The sequence below is a fragment of the Myotis daubentonii genome, chromosome X (genome assembly GCF_963259705.1).
Source record: "Myotis daubentonii chromosome X, mMyoDau2.1, whole genome shotgun sequence".
Classification (NCBI taxonomy): domain Eukaryota; kingdom Metazoa; phylum Chordata; class Mammalia; order Chiroptera; family Vespertilionidae; genus Myotis; species Myotis daubentonii.
The window spans coordinates 84985686-85008851 of record NC_081861.1 but is presented as its reverse complement, the minus strand read 5'-3'; the positions used below and the strand labels follow the sequence as shown (position 1 = coordinate 85008851).

Genomic DNA, 23166 nt, shown 5'->3' with positions numbered 1-23166 from the left:
TTTAACTGGTTTAATTGTCTCACTAACTCCTCTATGAGGGCAAGACTATATCTGTTTTGTTCAGCACATAAGCAGTGGCTGGAACATAATAGATAACATTTAATTAAATGAATAAGAGAAAGCATAAGTAAAAGCTAAAAAGTAACAAGAGGAGAAAGAGAGGGACTGGGAGAAGGAAACTCAGGCATGCTGATTATTGGGTATCACTGGGCATTCCACTTAACCTCTCTGGGTCTCAGCTACTTCAACTTCAAAATGAAGATAATTCCCTTCCAATTTTCATCTGAGAGTGTTTGTGAGGGCCAGAGGCAATAAAGTATGGTAGTGTGCTTTGCAAATTATAGAAGACTTTTACAAAATAACACCATCATTATTAAAAAGAGAATGAGCCCAGCTGGTGTGGTTTAGTGGTTGAGCTTCGACCTATGAACCAGGAGGTCATGGTTTGATTCCTGGTCAGGACACATGCCGGGGTTGTGGACTCAATCCCCAGTGTGGGGCATGGAGAAGGTAGTGGATCAATGATTCTCTTTCATCATTGATGTTTCTATCTCTCTTTCCCTCTCCCTTCTTCTCTGGAATCAACAAAAATATATATTTTTAAAAAAATAATGAGAAGCCCTAACTGGTTTTGCTCAGTGGACAGCGCGTCAGCCTGCAGACTGAAGGGTCCCAGGTTTGATTTCAGTCAAGAGCACATGCCCAGGTTGCGAGCTTGATCCCCAGTGGAGGGCATGCAGGAGGCAGCCGATCAACGATTCTCTCTCATCATTGATGTTTCTATCTCTCTTTCCCTCTCCTTTTCTCTCTGAAATCAATAAAAGTATATTAAAAAATGAGAAGATAAAAAATGTACAATGTTAGATTAGTAGGAATAAATTCAAAATCAAATTGGCTTAAACTGAAATCCCACTTTGAAAAAGTAATGCAAGCCTGATGAAACTACAGGATGGTCTCAATTACTTGATAAGAATTTTCAAAGCTTTTTTCAACTTCCTTAATCTCATTTCTACACCTTTGTTCAGTAAGCAAAACTATTTTGATTCTGAAAAATATAAAATTCCCCTATTTTTATTGCCTAAAGAGAAGTAAAGAGTATGGGAGATGGATGGAAAAGAGTAGTACAGATAAATATGGCCTAAAGACAATGGTTAAAAACTGATGAAAACTATAAAGAAAAAAACAAAACTATTGAAGACATTTAATTTCAGTTAATATCAATTCTTCATTAAAGATAAGCTCAGGATGCTCTTGCATTTTAAAGTATCAGTTTATTCTTTACATTTCCTTGTTGCTACACAGATACATTTATATTAACATGTGAATTTGTTACTTATATTTAATTGAAATCTTAAATATTGAAAAGATGAACTATCTCAACTGTAGTTGAATGATAGAATCGCTTCATTTCTATATTCTGGTGATATACTAAATTTGTTTTTTTCTATTCCATTATCAAAAATGTTCAATGCATTACAAAGATTACTTGCTTTATCTTTGCATAGACACATTCCTTTCAAATCAGGAATTGTTTTCCTTAAAATTCCCATCACATCTGTGTCATTATTTTTCTCTCATTACCATATCTAGTCCCAGTTGTACTTAACATTATTTTGCACCAAATAAGATAGGAATTTTAGAATGGAAGCAATTTGTTGCCTGGAAGAGGAAGCCACAGAAAAGTATTTTTGATTCCTTGAAGTCTTTAAACAACCCTCAAGCTCATCTAGAAAAACACATCAAGTCTTAAGAAGAGAGAATGAAAAAAGTGAGGACTATATACTAGTGGCTCAGAGCATAAGGTTCTAAAGTCAAAGGATCTGGGTTAAAATCCTGGCCTTACCACATATTTACTTAGAGACTTTTAGAAAATTACTTAACTTAAGGAGACCTAACCCCTCTTACTCAAAATATTCCCTCTGTAAAGAAAGTCATAATAGCTACAACCTCATAGACTTGTGAACATTAAGTAAAATGTTAAGCACAGCTTGACACATAGTATTTGTGGACTAGACAATTCTGGTTTGTGTCTCCCGATATCTGTTCTCCCCTTCTCTGTTAGTGGAATGTCTAGCCAGGTTCATCACCACTCAGTATTTTCCAGTGTGCCTTAGATTTTGCCATGAGACTAAATGTTGGCTAATGTGATGTGATCAGAAATGATTTAGGCAGCCTCTAAGTCAGTGGTTCTCAACCTTCTGGCCCTTTAAATACAGTTCCTTATGTTGTGACCAAACCATAAAATTATTTTCGTTGCTACTTCATAACTGTAATGTTGCTACTGTTATGAATCATAATGTAAATATCTGATATGCAGGATGGTCTTAGGCGACCCCTGTGAAAGGGTTGTTCGACTGCCAAAAGGGTCGCGAGCCACAGGTTGAGAACCCCTGGGTCATGTCCCTAATGGAAAAGGCCTTCTTCCTTTCCCTTGAATCCTTCATCCTTTCCAGAGGCTGAGATGAAAAAACATAGAGGTAAGCCATCTTGGATCAAGAACTAGACTCTCCAGATGATGGAGCAACTAAAGAAAAGGTGCCCAGAACCATGCTAAAATGGAGCCACCAAAACAATATCACAAAACTGCCGACCAACCAAGACTTTTCAATTAGAGAGCAAAGTCTTTCTTGTTTAAGCCTTACGATAATGTGCCTCTGTAACCCACAGCCAAGCCTATTTCCCAACAAGTAAAATAAGAACTCAGTAATATTAGCTCGTTTTATTATTGTCCACTTGCAGAGATATTGCTATCAGGTTCTGCTTCAGCCTCTGTTGCAATATCTTCAAGCTAAATCCTTGTCTATAGCTAGAGTTTCATATTCCTTTAAGAGAGCAAAGCCATGTAACTGATGAAAAATACTGTCTAACCAGGAACAAGACAAAAATCACTTGAGAAAATATATGCATGCAGAATAATGTCACAGCAGCCAGATGTCAATGGCTGCATACTTCTTAGCACTTTTAACTTTTGTTCGCATCCAGAGGCAATGCCATAAACACTGAGGTTATTTTATATTTTCCTAAGGGAAATCCAGTGGTGACCAGACCTCCTTTTTGTATTCTGAATGTAAAAACATAATTTTTTTTCACTTTGATTGTAGCTTCTGTGTCCTGAATTTATTATTAAAACCTAATCTTCACAACACTTAGTCAAAATAATGACAGGCACTCTGTTTTACATGTCATGCCGTTTGATAGTAACCCATGCTAAAGATATTATGGTTCCCATTTCATAGATTTAAAAATAAATGTAGTCTCAGAAGGAAACTTGCTATGGTTCACAAGGTTATCAAGTAGTGCAGTCAGGATCCAGATCCAGAATTTTATATTTTCCCAAACCTGCACTCCTTCCCCATACCAGACACCTCTCCTTAGTTCTCAGTCTATTAAAATTGTTTTGTTCAGAAATATTATCAACAACTTCTATTTCTTTCCTAGTTATACAAAACCATGCTAAGCACACTCAAAATTATGCCTCAGTAAACATGAGGGGCTTCTTCTGCCTACCCTGCTTCTCCCACCAAATGGCATCTGCCCAAGGGGCCTCTTATCACAGAGTCTCATAGCAATGAAGCTGTTTTTCAACAAACATGCTAATCTGGTCCTAATAAACTTTATAAAGCTTTGGATTAGTTTTCAAATCCAAGGATATTAAAAAGGATCAAGACCATTAGAGAACTGGGAAAGAGTTTTCCTTAGAAATCTACTTCAGAGAAAGTAATAAGGAACAAGATTGAAAGAATACTTGTTTAAATAAAGAATTCTTGTGAATTGTAGCAATTTCATGTGTTTAGGCATTGTTTCAAGGAAAGAGAGAATTGTGAAATCTTCAAATCTGCAAATGACACCAAGAACTTCTGGTAGTGAAACACTGGGCTCATAGGGATATCATCTTACAAAGCCATGTGAACAGACAGGCAATTGTTTATTAACTATACAGGCATATCTCATTTTATTAGACTTCACTTTATTGTACTTCACAGATCTTTCTTTCTTTTTTTTTCTTTCTTTTTTTTTTTTACAAATTGAAGACAAGGCCCTCCACCAGCAAAATAGTAGCCTGGAATCAAACTCATAATATCTCCAAGGTATGCTCTGTTATCTTAAAAACTAGCAGGAGTTGATTTCATATGTAATTAGCAAATCAAGTCTTTCTCCTGGAAATACATTGAAATAACTATCATCTCAATTTTTTGACCCAACAAGGCAGAGGTATATGTTTTACTTATTTGAAACCCAAAGGATACCTTACTAGATTGCCCCAAACTGTAGAGTCCTATTATAAATATAGTAAATTATTCATAAAAAAGCGTGGATATAGAATCAGTAAAGCAAGAAGTATTTCTTTAAAACAAAAACAAAGGTAAAATACTGGGCTTTTAAAGATTATTGCTATAACATGCACAGATAGAAGTGACCTAATGGGAGGAAATTTGACATTCAGACATTTCAAAAGATAATTTAAAAATAACACATTGCCCTTGAAAAAAATCTTTAAAAGTACTTCTTCTGCTGAACATAAGCACATACTAGCTTTAGTTTTATAAATATGTAAATTTTATTTCTAAAATTTCTCTGAATTTGTGTCAACTAGATTAATTTAAGTGCAGCAAGGAAGGAGTTATGTGCTCAGCAAAGACAGTTTCAGTACTTAATTTTCCCCATTTTACCTATTTAGTTGAAGTTTTGGGGAACTTATATTTTCATAGATATAGGTTATTATTACAAAACACACTTCCAGAATGCCCTACTCTACTCATTCACTGCAAATTTTCATCTGCCTTTGCTGTATTTGAAGTTGAGCATAATATCTCTCCCATATTGCCATAGTCTTTGGTTTGTTTGTTTTTAATTTTTTGGTGATAGTCTTGAAATTTATTGCAACAGTCCTGAATAAAGTATTTTTTACCATTTCAATGTTTATATATACTAGAAGCCCAGCACACTAAATTTGTTCACTTGATGCGGGGGGGGGCGGTGTCCCTCAGTCCAGCCTGCATGCTCTCGCAGTCCAGGAGCCCTCAGGGGATGTCCAACTGAAGGCTTAGGACCGCTCCCCAGACATCCTTAGCACGCCACCACCACTCTGCTTGCCAGCTGTGAGCAGGCTTCTAGCTGAGTGGTGCCCCCCCTGTGGGAGCGCACTGATCACCAGGGGGCAGCTCCTGAGTTAAGGGTCTGACCCCTGGTGGTCAGTGTGTTTCATAGTGGCAGGTTGTTCTGTTGTTTGGTCAATTTGCATATTAGCCTTTCATTATATAGGATATATAATGAATATACTTTACATATATATATATATATATATATATATATATATTTACACACACACACGCAGAATATACTGTAAAAATATATACAGTATATTCTGCATATATATATATATATATATATATATATATATATATACACACACACACACACACACACACACACACACATATATATATATATATATATATACAGAATTGAGTCCCTGTGAAAGTGGAGACTTTGCACAATCCAATAAAATACATTTTTGCTTCGGTTAAATTGGAAATGAAATCATCTCCATTTCCTATGCCTTGCATATAATAAGTACTCAATGATTTAATGATTTTTTGCTGAATCATAGAAAAATATTTCCCAAATATGTGACAATTGAATTCATACAAATCTTTACTGAAACAATCTAACACTCAATGGTAAGTGAACAAATAATGTGGATAAAAAATTCAAAGAAGAGAAAGTAAAAATGGTTAGCAAAATCATGTAAATACACTAAAAACCACAAATGCAAATTGACATACAGAAGTACTTTATCAAATTAGCAATTATGAAAAAGAGCACTTTCTAAGTTGAAGATGGCATCTGGCAGGACAGAGATGAGGAAGAGGGTTTGAGTGAATGAGAGGGTGAAAAGGGAGTGTGTGGATGTGTATGGTGTGTGTGTGAATTAGGAAAGGACAGTTAAATCTGGCAGGAGTATCAGAGGCTGGCAGACCAGGCTCTCCTGTACAGGGAATACCTACCACCACTGCGGGCACTCCCTGGGCTGTGGGGCTTGAGCATGGAGCCCACACCATCTTGAAGGGGAGAGCGGCCTGTTCTAGGAACTCATCAGCACCACCACCCAGACTGGCCTTGGAAACTGCCCATGACCCTGCAGCCACTCCAGCCAAAATCCTCTTTCCCCACCCACAGACCTGCAGACCCTAGGACTTCCATCTCCAAGGATGCATGGCCCTCGCAGAAGTGCGACTTCTTGCTCCCTGGCTACCAACCTCTGGACACCTCAGTAGAGACTTTTCAGCATGCAGGCCTCCTGAGCCCACTGCCCCACAGGACGCTTTTGGGTGCCTCTGTGAGCCCTGCTGGGCACACTTGTATCTAAACAAGGGCACAAGGCCCTGGCAATAGAAATTTGGACTTCCCCCTACCCAGATGCCTTCCCACAGACACTGAGGTCATGCAGCTTTAGCACAAGGGCCACTCTGAGTGAGCACCCAGGCAAACGGCCTTTGGGTGCCTCCTTGAGCCACCACTGGGTACCTGTGAATCCAACCAAAGTCCAAGGCCCCCAGCAGCAAAAACTGGGTCTTCCGCCTCCCCATCTGCTGATCTCCATTCACCACAGTCATGCCTTTCCAGTGCACAGGCCTCCTGAGCACCATCACCCTGAAAGACAGCTTCCAGGTGCCTGTGAGCCCCCGCTGGGCATGTGCAAATCCAACCAAGGATGCAAGGCAGCAAAAATTGGGACTTCCCCTTCCCTGGCTGCGGACCTCCTGACACCACAGTTACGCCTTTCCAGCAAGCAGGCCAAATGAGCTCGCTGCCCCTATAGGCAGCTCCTGAGTGCTTCCTTGAGCTTCTGCTGGGCACGCTCATACAAACAAGGGGGCACGGCCCCAGTAGTAGAAATTTGGACTACCCCCTTCTGGGCTGCCTACCCACAGACACTGTGGTCACGTGGTTTCAGCACACAGGCCTCCTGAGAACACTGCCCCAGCAGGCAACTCCTGGGTGCCTCTGTGAGCTGCCACTAGGTGCACTCATATCCAACCAAGGGCACAAGGCTCCATCAGAAGAAACTCAGACTTCTCCCTCCTTGGCTGCCGACCTCTGGTCACTGCAGTTGCACCGATCCAGTGTGCAAACCCCCTGAGCCCACTGCTCCAGCAGGTGGCCCCTGGGTGCTTCTCTGAGCCACCGCAAGGCACAACCCCGGCTGCTGGCATCCAGTCCCCACAGTCACACTGCTCCAGCACATGGGCCCGCTGAGCCCACTACCCCAGAAGACAGATCCTGGGTGTCCCTGTAGAGCAGCCCCTGGGCGTGTATATCCAACCTAGGGTGCGTATCCCCTGAAGCAGAAACTGGGAATTCTCCTTCCACAGGGCCAGTGGCACACCACAATTGTTCTGATCCAGTGTGTGGGCCCCACAATCACACACCCCTTGCAAACAGATCTTGGGCCCCTTGGTGAGCTGCCACTAGGCATGTGCCTCTCTAACCAATGGAGCACAGCAGGATCCATGACATCCCCCTCCAAGCTACCTACCTCTGGACAGCTTGGTGAGTTGCTGAGGACTTGACTCCCTGGACAAAGTCACATTGTTTCAGCCACAGTCTCTGAGATGCCCACATCCCCAGCTGTGGGATCCTGAACCCCTTGTGATTCAGAGAAGGAAATCACTTTGGCCAGAGTCCCACTGCCTCAACTACAGACTACAAGAAACCTGCTCCCCAATGTCCTTGGTTACAACACCCTCATAGTGAGAAAAAGAATGATGCTAATCCAGCAAGAGTCACACCACACTGGCCAAAGTCACAGTACCTGAGCCTCAGCCCCAAGACTCCTTCCTCCCAGGCCATGGACTCTGGGAACCCACAGTGAGCACATACCAGTAAGACCTCAGGCAACCTTTTCCATAAGAGCTGGAACCATGATCTTATCCAAAACAACTTGCACAATTAAGCCGGGGGTGAGTCACATTGCCAATCTGTGATGAAACTTCATCCACGAATAAGAAACAAACATTCAAGATCCAACTACATCAAGAGAGCCCAAATAACTCAAGTAGAGAGCTCCACTAAATCACCAAGCCCAGGAGACCAGAGAAACCACATCAGTAACATCACCATCAAAAGAACCTGGGTAGCAAAGCAGTTGGATCTAAGGGACAGAAACAATTAAAATGTTACAGCAAAAATGGGGAGACAAAAGACAATCGCCAAAGGGGGGGTGGGAAGGATTCACCAGAGAGGAAATTAAATGAAATGGAGGCAAGTAACATGTCAGAGAAAGAGTTCAGAATAATGGTTATAAGGATGCTCAAATGGCTGGATGACAAACACACAACTCAATGAGAATTACAAGGAAATGAATGAGAATGTCACCAACACCAAAAAGGAAGCACACAATGGAAGGCTTAAACAGTATACTAAAAGAGGCTGAGGATCACATCAGTGAATTAAAAGACAAGGTAGGAAAAAACAAACAAACACAGCAGCAACTGGAAAGAAAACTTAAAAAGCAGGAGGAGAGCCTAAGGAAGCTTTGGAACTACAAAAAACAAAACAACATCCACATAATAGGGGAACCAGAAGGAGAAGAAGTGGAGTAAGGATTAGAAAACCTGCTTTTTTTTTTTAATGTTGGCTTTCACTTAGATTTTCTGTTTTCTTTTTTTACTTTTTACTTTTTTATTTTTTTATTATTAAGTTATTACATATATGTCCTTATCCTCACAATACTTCCATCCCCCCCCACACATGCCCTCAACCCCCTGTTGTCTATGTCCATTGGTTAGGCCTATACGCTTGCATATAAGTCCTTTGGTTGATCTCTCCTCCTTACCCCCACCCTCCCCTATTTTTCCTCTGAGGTTTGACAGTCTGATCGATGCTTCTCTGACTCTGAATCTGTTTTCGTTTATCAGTTTATGTTGTTCATTATATTCCATAAATGAGTGATATCATGTGATATTTATCTTTCTCTGACTGGCTTACTTCACTTAGCATAATGCTCTCCAGTTCCATCCATGCTGTTGCAAATGGTAAGAACTCATTTTTTACTGCAGCATAGTATTCCACAGTTTTTAATCCACTCATCTGCTGATGGGCACTTAGGCTGTATCCAAATCTTAGCTATGGCAAATTGTGCTCGTATGAACATAGGGGTGCATATATTCTTTCTGTTTGGTGATTTTAGTTTATTTCTTTATTTATTTGTTGTCTAAAGTTTTACATATGTCTCCTTTTTCCCCTGCTTGAACCACCCCCTCCCCCAAGAATTCCCACCCTGGGCAAGCCCCCACTGTCCCAGTATCTGTGTCCATTGTATATGCTAATATGTATGCATACAAGTTCTTTGGTTGCTCTCTAACCCCTCTTCCCCTGCCATTTGCCTCTGGATCTATTCTTGTTCATCAAATTACGTTGATCATGTGAAATTTATCTTTCTCTGACTGGCTTATTTCACTTAGCACAATGCTCTCCAGGTCTATCCATGATGTTGCAAATGGTAAAGTTCCTTCTTTTTTATAGCGGCATAGTATTCCATTGTGTAGATGTACCACTGGTTTTTAATTCACTCATCTGTTGATGTGCACTCAGGCTGTTTCCAAATCTTAGCTATGGTAAATTGTGCTGCTTTGAACATAGGGGTGCATATATCCTTTCTGATTGGTGTTTCTAGTTTCTTGGGATATATTTTTAGAAGTGGGATTACTGGGTAAATTGGGAATGCCATTTTTAACTTTTTGAGGAAACTCCATACTGTTCGCCACAGTGGCTGCCCCAGTCTGCATTCCTACCAGCAGTGCATGAGGGTTCCCTTTTACTCCACATCCTCACCAGCACTTGTCATTTGTTGATTTGTTGATCATAGCCATTCTCACAGGTGTGATATGCTATCTCATTGTTGTTTTGATTTGCATCTCTCAGATGATTAGTGACTTTGAGCATGTGTTCATACGTCTCTCTGCCTTCTGCATGTCTCTTTTGAAAAGTGTCTGTTTAGGTTCTTTGCCCATTTTTTAATTGGATCATTTATCTTCCTTTTGTTAAGTTGTATGAGTTCCCTGTAAATGTTGGAGATTAAACCCTTATTGGTGGTAACATTGGCAAATATGTTCTCCCATGCAGTGGGCTTTCTTGTTTTGTTGATGGTTTGTTTTGCTATACAGAAGCCTTTTATTTTGATGTAGTGCCATTTGTTTATTTTATTTTCAGTTTCCATTGTTCTAGGAGCTGTACAGGTGAAGATATTGCTTCAGCATATACTTGAGATTTTGCTGCCTGTGGATTCAACCTAACATTTTTATGTTTCCCTATCTTACGCTTAAGTCCTTTATCCATTTTATTATTTTTGTGTATTGTGTAATCTGGTTTTCTAGTTTCAGTTTTTTTGCATGTATCTGTCCAATTTTCCCATCACCATATATTGAAGAGACTGTCTTGATTCCATGGTATGTTCTTATCACCTTTGTCAAATATTAATGGAGCATTCTGGTGTGGGTCGATTTCTGGGTTCTCTGTTGTATTCCGTTGGTCTATATGTCTGTCCTTGGGCCAGTACCAGGTAGCTTTGAGAACAGTGGCATTGTAATACAGCTTGATATCTGGTATTGAGATCCCTCCTACTTTGTTCTTCTTTCTCAGGATTGCTGCAGGTATCCAGGGTCTTTTTTTATTGGAGATTAATTTTTGGAGAGTTTGTTCTAGGTCTGTGAAATATGCTGTTGGTATTTTAATGGGGAGTGCACTGAATCAATAGATTGCTTTGGGACTCTATCCTCATCAGACTCTTACAAAAAATTTAAGAGGACGAAACACTTTTAAGCTCTTTCTATGAAGCCAGCATTCCTAATACCAATTACAGGCTAATATCCCTCATGAATATAGATGCCAAAATCCTCAACAAAATTCTAGCCAATCAAATACAGATTTACATCAGAAATATCATACACTATGACCAAGTAGAATTTATCCCGGGGATGCAAGGATAGTACAATATCCGCAAATCAATAAATTTGATACATCACATAAAGAAATTTAGAGATAAAAATCACATAGTCATATCAATTGATGCAGAAAAGCATTTGACAAAATCCAACACCCTTTCTTGATAAAAACCCTCAGCGAAATGGGAATAGAGGGCTCATACCTCAACATAATAAAAGCCTTATATGACAATAGCCACAGGAATCCAGAGAAAAAGAACAAAGTTAGAGGGATCACAATACCAGATGTCAAACTATATTACAAAGCCACGGTTCTCAAAACTGCCTGGTACTGGCTCAAGAACAGGCATATAGATCAATGGAAGAGAACAGAAAACCCAGAAAACCCAAGACATTACACTCAATTAATATTTGACAAAGGAGGCAAGATCAGACAATGGAGTCTAGATAGTCTCTTCAATAAATTGTGTTGAGGAAATTGAACAGATACATGCAAAAAAAATAAATCTAGATCACCAACTTATACCATACACAAAAATAAACTCAAAAAGGATAAAGAACTTCAACATAAGACAGGAAACCATAAAAGCTGTAGAGGAATCCACAGGCAGCAAAATATCCAACATATACCATAGCAATCTTTACTGATACAGCTCCTAGGACATTGGAAACAAAGGAGAAAATAAACAAATGGGACTACATCAAAATAAAAAGCTTCTACACAGCAAAAGAAACCATAAACAACAACAACAAAAAGCCCACTATATGAGAGAACATATTTGCCAATGTTATCTCTGATAAGGTTTTAATCTCCAACATTTATAGGGAACTCATACAACTTAACAAAAGATAAAAAATCCAATTAAAATATGGACAGAGGATCTAAATAGATACTTTTCAAAACAGGATATAAAGAAGGCCAAGAGACCTGAAAACATGCTCAAAGTCACTAATCATCCGAGAGATGCAAATCAAAACAACAATATGGTACCATCTCACACCTGTCAGAATAGCTATTATCAACAAATCAACAAATAACAAGTGCTGGCAAGGATGTGGAGAGAAAGGAACCCTCTTGCATCACTGGTGGGAATGCAGACTACTGTAGCCACTGTGGAAAACAGTATGGAGTTTCTTCAAAAAGTTCAAAATGGAATTCCCATTTGACCCAATAATCCCACTTCTAGAAATATATCTCAAGAAATCAGAAACACCGATCAGAAAGCATATATGCACCCTTATGTTCATAGCAGCACAATTTACAATAACTAAAATTTGGAAATAGCCTAAGTGCCCATCAGCAGATTAGTGGATTAAAAAACTGTAGTACATCTACACAATGGAATACTACTCTGCTGTAAAAAGCAAGGAACTCTTACCATTCACAAAAGCATGGTTGGACCTGGAGAGCATTATGCTAAGCAAAACAAGCCAGTCAGAGAAAGATAAATATCAAATGATCTCACTCATTTGTTTAATATAATGAACAACATAAACCATTGAACAGAAATAGATCCAGAGACAGAGAAGCATAGAACAAACATTAAAACGTCAGAGGGAAAATGGGGGTGGAGGATGGTTAAGATATCAACCAAAGCACTTGTATGCATGTATTTAACATAACCAATGGACACAGAAAGTAGGGGGTAAGTGCATGTGCTGGGCGGTGGGCGCAGCAGGGAAAGGACAATGGGGGGTAAAGGAGAGTTATGTAATACTTTAACAATAAAGAATAAAGAATGTAAATTTAAAAAAAACAATAAAGAACTTACATTTTGGGGAAAAAAAGCTGTGGTACATTTATACCATGGGATACTATGCAGTAGTAAAAAGGAACAATACTTTACCCTTTGAGACAGCATGGAAGGACCTGGAGAGTATCATGATAAGTGAAATCAATCACTCAGAGAAACACAAGTATCACATGATCTCACTCATATGTGGAATCTAAGTAATAAAATAAACTGATAAAAGTAGTGAATCCAGAGACATGGAAGCATGGAACAAAGTGCAGAATCTCAGAGGAAAGGCGAGAGAGAGTGGGTGGGTGGGAGGTAATCAACCATGGACCTCGTTTGCATATATGCATGACCCATGAACACAGACAACAGGGTGATGAGGGCCTGGGTGAGGAGTGAGGAAAGGCTATAGTAGGGTCAATGTGGGGAAAAAGGGGACATATGTAATACTTTCAACAATAAAGATTATTGAAAATTCTAATAATATATATACTAATAAAAGGGTAATATGCTAATTAGACTGGGAGACCTTCCAGACATCCTCCCAGACAAAGCCATGGTGGCGGGGCTGAGGCAGAGGCGGTTAGGGACAATCAGACCAGGAGGGGAGGGCACTTGGGGATGATCAGGCTGACAGAGGGAACAGTTGGGGATGAGCAGGCTTGCAGGGGGGGCTGTTGGGGGGGTGAAGGCCAGCAGACAGAGTAGTTAGGGGCAATCAGACAGGCAGGCAGGTGAGGGATTAGGAGCCAGTGGTCCCAGATTGCTAGAGGGATGACTGACTGCCAGGAGTGGTCCCAAATTGGAGAAGGTGCAGACAGGGCTGTGGGACACTCCCCCCTGCCACCCCATACACGAATTTCATGCACTGGGCCACTAGTATAAAAATAAATGGCTAAAAAATAAAATAAAAAACATTGTTTTTGATTTCAGAGATGAAGGGCATGAGAGAGAAATAGAAACATCAACAATGAGGGAGAATCATTGATTAGTCGCCTCCAGCACACCCCTCACCAAGGATCAAGTCTACAATCTGGGCATGCATCCTGACCAGGAATTGAACGATGACCTCCTGGTTCACAGGTCGATACTCGACCACTGAGCTACCCTGGCCTGGCCCAAAGGACACTTTAGCTGTTTCCATGTCTTGGACACCATGATAATGCTACAATGAACATAGGGGTGTATACATCTTTACTAATAAATGTTTTCAAATTTCACGGTTAGATACCCATAAGAGCTGTTTCTGGGTCCTTTGGTAACTATTATTAATTTTGTGAGGAGCTTCTATTCTGTTTTCGATAGAGGCTATACCCATTTACATTCCTACCAGAGTGAATGAGGGCTCCTTTTTCTACATGTCCTCTCCAACACTTATTATTAATTGTCTTGTTGATAATAGTCATTCTAACAAGTGTGTGGTGGTATCTCATTGTACTTTTGATTTGCATTTCTCTATTTGCTAGTGAAGTTGAGCATCTTTTCATATATCTGTTGGAAATTAGTGTCTTCTTGGGAGAAGTGTCTTTTCAAGTCCTCTGCCCATGTTTTAATTGGATTGTTTCTTTGTATTAAATTTAGCTGTATAAGTTATTTATATATTTTGGATATTAACCCCTTGTCAGAGTTATTGTTTGTGGGAAACTGTTTATTGCCTTGACTATCTGATAAGCATAGACAGAGAACTCCCTGAAACCCCCCAAAGGCTGGGTGACTTTGAAGCCCTAGCAAAGGTCGGATATAGGTGCCACCTCTGTTTGTCCAGACAGTGGTAGCTGAAACTACTCCCCCATTTATTATTATGTAAATCCTTGCTGATGGGCTAGTCTGCTTGTTACTAGGGGATCACCTGCCTAAGGGCTATGCTATGGGTGCATCCAGATCAATAAAAGCTTGGTGAGGCCTGACCATGGAGGAAGTCCTTCGGGACTTGCCGCCTGGTCCCCCAATATTGGAAAAATTATCTCGTGTCTTCTTCTCTCATTTGTTGTGCAGCTCCTCTTTCAGATACCGAACCCTACTCCATGCAGAACGTGGAGGGAGTCTTACTCAACAATTGTTTTCAAATATTATCTCCCATTCAGTTGGTTGACTTTTTTTTTTTAATTTTTGGAAGAAGTGAGAGGAAGAGAGAGATAGAAACATCAATGATGAGAGAGAATCATTCATTGGCTGCCTCCTGCACACTCCCTACTGGGGATCAAGCCCGCAACCCAGACATGTGCCCTGACCAGAAATTGAATGATGACTTCCTGGTTCATAGGTTGATGTTCAACCACTGAGCCACGCTGGTTGGGCTGCCTTTTTGTTTTGTTGGTGGTTTCTTTTGGTATGTAGAATCTTTTTAGTTTAATATAGTTCCATTCATTTATTTTTGCCTTTACTTCCCTTGCTTTTGGGCTCAAATGCATAAAATGTTCTCTCCGACCAAGGTCCATAAGTTTAGTAGCTATAAAACATAGGTAATCTATTGTTTCAGATCTAATATTTAGGTCTTTGGGATATAAATAATAGGAACAAATAAACAAACAAGAAAAACAAACGAACAAAAACTCTTAGACACAGACAGCAGTATGGTGGTTACCAGAGGGAAGGGTGCTTACCAGACAGAAGGGTAATGGGGGTCAAATATATATGATGAAAGATGATTTTACTTTGGGTGGTGGGCATGCAATCCAGTATACAAACCATGTGTCAAAGGAAATGTACACTTGAAATCTATATAATCTTATTAACCAATGTCACCCAATAAATGTAATTAAAAATTAAGTAGCCCAGAAGTGTGGCTCATACTAGTATATCTGGATGCTGGCATTCACACGCAACAGCAACTGGTATAACATGTGTTATTGGACATGTCCACTGGGGAAGAGAACCCTCTTGAATGGGTCATCTTTGGTCTCATGTGCACCTCCAGACCCATAATAGTTGCCAGAGGAATCCCAGTCAAGGAATGATTTTTTTTAAAGTGACTGCTGGAGTTGAGCAAAACTGAGAGTTGGATAGGAAGAAAGAAAAGAGAAATGTATGCTATAAGGCAGTGATGGCGAACCTATGACACGCGTGTCAGAGGTGACATGCGAACTCATGTTTTTGGTTGATTTTTCTTTGTTAAATGGCATATATATATATATATATATATATATATATATATATATATATATATATATTACATATCAAAAATATAAATCTTTGTTTTACTATGGTTGCAAATATCAGAATATTTCTATTATATGTGACACGGCACCAGAGTTAAGTTAGGGTTTTTCAAAATGCTGACAGGCCAAGCTCAAAAGGTTCACCATCACTACTATAAGGCAACAAATAGAATTTACTACTGAGACAAGTCCAAGCATAGGTGTCAAAAAGAACCTAAGTGCAGACATGTTTTAGACTTAGGCATTGTGGCCAAATGAAAATGATATCTTCGTGAGAATAAAGCCAACAAATGAACTGCAGAAATAAATAGGTATTATTTTAAATTGAAGATTTCTTACATAAGTCAATACGACAAAGTAAACATTTAGCAAGCAGTATTTAGTTTTAGGTGTGGAAGATCAAGTAGAGTAAAAATTTGTTAATGATATTTGGGAAGGTAGAAATAGATACTATGAGTCATGTACTTTTTTATGTTAGGCTGAGTCCTTCCACAGTTAGAAGAATCTAAAATACAAAAGGATCAACAAGCATTTTAATATTATGCTTCCAAATGAAAGGTATTTTTTTGCATTTGCAGTCACTATTGATAGTTCCAATTTTTCTTTGCATCAGTTCCTCCCTCTTTCTTCATTGCATTAAAGCATCAATAAACATAATTGATTTGTTCTTCACAAAGAACATTTAAAATACTCTTTCTCTTTAATACTTGAAACCTGTGTCTGTATGTCTTGTATCACTCCTTCCTGCTTGGGCTTAAATAGAAAAATAAATATATTTGAGCCTCTGGGATGAATCTAGAATGCTCTGATATCTCTCCCCAAACTACAGTTCATGCCTGGAGGTAATAATCAGGTTTCTGATGTGCTTTTGGGTGCAGAGCACTTTTAAAAGCACCCAGGGGTTGGGGGGGAAGGGGGTAATGGGGGATGAGGACACATATGTAATACCTTAATCAATATAGAAATTAATAAAAGAGCACCCAGAGACCAGTTCCACCTTAACAAATGCCACATTTTAGTGGCTATGTGGACTGTGGAGCACAATTGTGTGACAGGCCTTTAAAATGTTGATTCAATATAATTTTCACACTTTTCCATTGTTCTATTTTCTTAATCTCTAAGGACAGCCTACTTAAGCAAATAAGCACACAAATACAAAATCTACTGCTTCCCAAACTCCAGTTTACTAACTTTACAGACCAGTTTTTTTCTTTGTGATGATCATAATGCTTAAATTTTTTTCTTTGGCTTCCATTTCCTTCTGAAGCCTATTAGTGGAATCTGAGGCAATTTTGTGGTTCATGGTAAACAGATGAAATATAGTTGACATATATTTGTCAGTATCAAAATCCTTTTCAAATTTCATGGCTAAGCTCATATGTAACCTCTCCTGTGAAACCATTTCTTCTTTTAGATCTTATTCATAACTGATTATTTTTCCTCTAGATTCCCACCAAATATCAACTTACACCTCTGTAGCACAGTGAAAACAACTGTAATAACTAACACAAAAGTTTTCTGGTGCAATAAAATCTGTTACACCATAATTTCCTTATGTTGATAACTTTGGATGATAGCAAGGAAAATGATTAAGTTCCCTGTCTGCTCTAGCAAATCCTCTAGTTGAGATTTCCAGAAGCTAATTCTGAAATGTGCATTTGTTGTGCAAATTATTTAAGGAGTGCTCTCTGTAGGAACCGGTAAGGAAGTAGGTGAGGTAGGAAAGGAAAGGAAGAGGGCCAAAGCCAAGGTGAAGTGCAACCTCAGCATGTTCCCATGGGGAGCTCTGAAGCAGAAGTCGCATTGTGGAGTCTGTCTTGCCTCAAGGTAGAGGCAAATGGTTACAGTATCTGTCAGCCATTGATTTGGGGCTGCCCAATAGGGACATAAACTTACCTGTCACTTGTAGCTCTCTAATCCTATGGGCAACTCCAACCACCCAAAGGTGGTCCTCTAAAGAAAACAGTAGGTGCCAACCCTTAGAAGTAAAGCAGGTAGAAAATGGGGGTTGAGAGCATAGATCCAAGGGACCCAGAGGATCTGAATGGAGCACTGATAGTGGTCACTAGAACTAGTAAATCAAGAGCCAAACAAACCATGGGAATAATGATTATAGCCAGGAATTATATAGTGCTTACTGTATGTCAGTATTGCTCTACGTTCTTGATAATATCTTATTTAATCCTTACAACAACCTTATGAGGTAGCTAATGTTATAATTTGTGTTTGTCAAATGAGGAAACTAGATTTATTTATGGAAGTCACTTGTACAAGGTGACACAAAGATTTCATGGTGCAACTAAGATTTCAATAAATAAGTGTGGATGTATGCTTCAACAGCTGCCAAATTTGGCATGGCTTCTCAATAAAGAGCTGTTAAGAGTGACAGAACCAAAATCTCTGGGCTTGACTCATATCTTGGTAGCTCAAAACAAAATGAGATAACACATTTAACACAGTGTAGTGTAGAAAAAAACATTTAATTACTCAAAAAAATTTAAAGAGGCAGAAAATCAATAACTTTACCCTGAAGAGCTCTTATGTATATTGTAATATGAAATAAGCATCAATCAAGAATATTTTAATGTGTTTCCAATTCTAAGGATCCTAGTTGCTTTAGGTACACTGATTATTTTGGGAACATGTTAAGATAATAAATATTACTACAGGATTTCTCTTCAAGCAAAATAAACAAAGCTTCTGATTGCAGTTTGGAAAACATACAAGACAAAATCTACATGTTGCACAGTAAGCAGTAATTGAGTAAGAAACTGTTTATATCTGTTCCTGTATTCAGGGGTGATATGTAATAGCTAAATATATTTAACAAGCAGGACATTACAGGTAGCAACTAATTGCAGTGAATGAAACAGCCAATCAGAATGACAATATGACCATTCAGAACAGATGATGCAATCAATCAGAATGGATGTTGGCTGAAACATAGGTGAGATCATATATGGGGATTTAGCCAAATATCAAACATGCCTATAACTGATGTGAAACTCGATTGTGCCAATATTACTCAACTTTTCTCACAGAGACATATTTGAAAAAATATAGGTGTTCCTGGGGTAGAATAGGTAAGTTTCACTCCCAAGATCCCCTGCTTCTTCTCCCAGCTATAGTGGAGACAAAGCCCCAGTAAGACTGATCGGAGAAAAACATTATAAATAAATAATAGCTAATATTTATTTTACACTTAGGTACCAGGTGCTGCACATGTATTATCTTCCTTAACTTTTGCAACAACCTTATGAGGTGTATACTATTATTATTATTATCCTTGTTTAATTGATGAGGAAACCAAGGCATGGAGAAGTTGAGTAACTTAATCAAGGTCATGCAACTAATATATCCCAGAACTAGCACTAAAACTTGGGCAGTCCTCCCACTTAGCTACAAGTTGTGACATTATTAAAAACGGGCATTCTCATCAACACTATATTATTAGATCAATGCCATTCTTCCATCCAGCTAAATAATAAAGTACAAAAAATATTTGGACTATGATTTGGAACCCCTGAAATCACTGAACATTTGTCTTCAATGTGGTTGCAGTTGTCCCATTTCTGATCTAAATTGTTTCAAACAAACAGAAAGCAGTGAAGGAGGGCAGCAAAGATAAAAGAATAGTACCTTATTCTCTCTTCCTCCACTTTCTTCAAATATTCATCTCTCTTTAAAACTCCTAAGATCATTTCCTTCTCATGATCTAATAAAAATGAGAGATTGATGAACTCTGAGTTCTTAGACATGGTATTTCAGCAGCAGCTCTGAATAGCAGTGGTTGAATCTTCCAGGTGAATTGATATCCTCAATTGTTAAGGTCCCCTTCAACAACCCAGTCACTCAGTTCTTTGATATAGAGTGATTATTTTATAAAGTATTTGAAGAATTGCCAATGTTAGTTAGGTATTCTTCCAGGCTACATAGAAAACAGGCTCCAAAAAAAGTCATTACTGTTTTAACTGAAAAATATTTCCAAAGACTTTGTTGTGGTGTACAGTCAGGTGGAAGCTGAGGGTCACTAATGATGCACAATATTGATCCTTCAGACAACTACAGGGCAGGAATCATATCCACTGGAGAAGAAAAGGTGGAGAAAACAAAGGAGAGAAAAATTAATTAGGTCATTTTTCCCATAGCACTTGTAAGAGTGTCTAATTTTTGAAACAGTGATATATTTAAGCTAAAAAATATTTTTAATCAGGAAACATGCATTTATTATGCTCATATCATGTGTTTATTACCATGAAATATTATAATATTTAGTTGATTCCAAGTTCTTCATGCAAATTCAGTTTCTTTCATTATAATTAGAATTCTTTACTAGCCAGATCCTGTTACCACATTTGCAGCTGACTCATGGACAAATTGGGTCACCACTTGGGGACACCAAGTGTGCAGTCTGTACAAGTCCCTTATATGGCCTCCTCCTTTTCTCTTCCTCCCTACAACTCAGACCACAGCAAAGACAGCACTGCTAAAAACTACTAAACAGTGCTACATGTAGCAACATGAAAATATCTCACAAACATAATATTGAATGAAAAAACTCAAGTTACAGAAACATTCAATCAGAATAATAGCATATAGATGAAGGAAATAACTTGTGACAACATTAATTTAGGAATACATGTATTTGTATTATAAATACAAGAAACTCGAGAGATGCAGAGAGGAGAACCCAGGAACTTCAATTGTGTTGCGTAATGTTTCATTCTCAAGATGGGTGTTTTTATCTCATGATGTACATGGTCATTTGTGTTCTAGGTATGTGAATACTGTAAAACAGTTGTTCTAAAACTAGCCCCTTGTCAACATCAGAAGCTTTTCAAGCACTGTCCCTTGTTTTAACGCTTGAACACATTCTTTCATTGCCTTGGTAACTGGATTCTCTCTATACATCCCCTTAAGAATGATGCATATTAGAGTGATCTACCAGATTTTGTGATTTGGCATCATTCTGTGACACTATCCCTCAGCTTCGCCCCAGGTCTGTGAACTACAATCTTTATGCAAGTTACACTTGGTTTGCTTGGTTCTAGCCAGGTTCCCAAGCATAGCTAAATACTTACTCAAAGACTGCTTAGACTGAACTCAAAAATTCAAGATAACTGGAAGGATAGAATCTTTTCCAGAACCTCATTAATTTTCCAAAGTTCCTATTTGTTTGTTCTATACATTGTACACCAAACCAGAACTGAAATCACTTGGAACTGAACTGCTTCCTATAGACCACAAGCTAGTCCTCTCTGAGAAAACTGCCTGGTCAGGACATATATTCTAGATTTAATCAAGTCCTTTTTTCCACCTCCAAAGTCCTAGAGCAGTGATGGCGAACCTATGATACGCGTGTCAGAGGTGACACACAAACTCATTTTGGGTGACACGCATGGACAGAGACAAAAAAATTGCATAACTCAAATATTTGTCTCTTGCAACCGCCAGAGTTGGGCATAATTGAAGTAATATTATTACTCACGTTACCCATGATCAATAATGCAATTCTAAAACCAGAGGTAAACATGTACATCGGTGTTGCGTAGCAAAGATACATAGTGAAAACATCCAAGATACATTGTTCCAATATTGACAGTAATATAAAAAGGTTAAGAATTGCACTATAAAGAGATTAATCTTTACTCATGACATTTTATTTTTACCCGGGTGACAAAATGCCCAATTCTGGAAACGGCCTTGTTATTGTCAACATGTGCCTCGGGTAAGCTTCCCGTGCGTTCGGTTGCATTCAGCAAATGGAGGCACTTGATCGCCATGTTCGTTAGAAGACAGGAGTGGGAGGGTTAGAAGAAAAAGATATACAGTGCAACAGTGCTCAACGAGACATTCTGCATGTCGGATAATTGATTACAGCACCATGTATTTGTTGGTTATACGTACTATCTTTGAATTGTTTTGCACCAAGAGTCAGTGCAACAACACTGCAAAAAGTTAATAGGTAAGAAACTTATCAACCTTTTATAAAAAATGCTGTGATTTATATTTATTTATTTTTGCAGCCTTGTGATGGAGAATAAAAAAAAATTAAAAAGCAAGATTGAATGATAAAGGAAGTGGAAGTAGCAGTAGCCGACCCTTTCAAGACATATGGACCGAGATGTACGGGATGGTAGACAGAAACAATAGATCACTGTGCATACTGTGTAATGAAATGGTAGTAAGCAGAACATGGAATGTAAAGAGACATTTTGAAACTAATCATTGTCAGGTCTTGAAAAAAGTATTGATTAAAGGAAGAAATACATTTCTAGGCAACTACACCTCTATAAAAGTCAATCAAATTCCATCATTAAATTTGTAAGATGCTCTACAAATTTAACATAAGCAAGTTACTGTATTGCTCACTCCATGGCTCAGCATGGAAAAGCCCTCAGTGACAGAGAATTTATTAAGGAAACATATCGGAGAACGGAAGATGGCGGCGATATAGGCAGATGCGTCCCAGGTCGTGTCCCGGAGCAAATGGAGTGAGCAGCTGAAACTAGTAACACACACACCGAATTGGTGAAATTGCTCAGCTGGTGAGATGGTTTGCAGCCGGGAAGAGCAGAACTCCCCTGGAAAGGTAAAAAAACCAGGGATTTGGGCAAGAAAGTTTGCCAGACCTCTGAGCCCAGAGAGTCCGAGGGAAACCGCGTGGCAGACAGCCGCGTCCCTTGGGACAGGCACAGCCCCTGACGGGGGGGAAAGGAGAACCGTGGGATTCCTGGCGCCGCCAGGGGAATTGAGAGCTGGGTTCTGTGATCACGGAGGACTGAGCCTAAAGGGGGCAGCCTGAAGAGCTGACCTGACCATGCAGTCCCGGTAGGAGAAGAAGCTTACAGAAACCAAGGCTTCCCCGTTTCCGCGGCCGGCGTTTGTTTGTTTGTTTTCATTGAATCCTGTTCATGGGACATTTCGGATACAGACACTCACCTGTGCTGAAGAGAGGGAGAGTGTGTGGAGGAGTAGAATCTGGGGAGAGACTGGGGAGAGAGGGGGAGCCAGGAGAGGTGGAAGTGAATTGAGTGCTGAGACACCCCTGAGCCCAGGACTGGGGCAGCCATCCTCTCCGGAGAGTGAGACTCCTCCCCCCCAGCCCACAAGCAAGGAGCACAGCCACACCCAGATTCCACCCTGTAGGAGATCAAGGATTAAAATAACCTGATCAGTCCCTGGGAGTTAACAGGGTCTGGCCTATAGAGGGATTTTCAATCCCAGCAACAACATAGCACCGGTAACTAACTATTACGCAGTCAGCTCTGGGCAGTGAACTTCCACTGGACAGAGGGGCCCTATAGCCTCAGAGGCCAACCC

At 39.4% G+C, this 23166-nt stretch overlaps 1 protein-coding gene across 1 annotated transcript in view; it reads right to left on the bottom strand.

Moving 5' to 3' along the window:
• Positions 1 to 23166, bottom strand: part of SYTL5 (synaptotagmin like 5) — a 442905-nt gene that overhangs the window by 192770 nt on the left and 226969 nt on the right. The window contains exon 2 of the mRNA XM_059678890.1: positions 19483 to 19928. Coding sequence (XP_059534873.1) covers positions 19483 to 19601 — 119 coding nt within the window. The 5' untranslated portion in view covers positions 19602 to 19928. The remainder of the gene's footprint in view (positions 1 to 19482; positions 19929 to 23166) is intronic.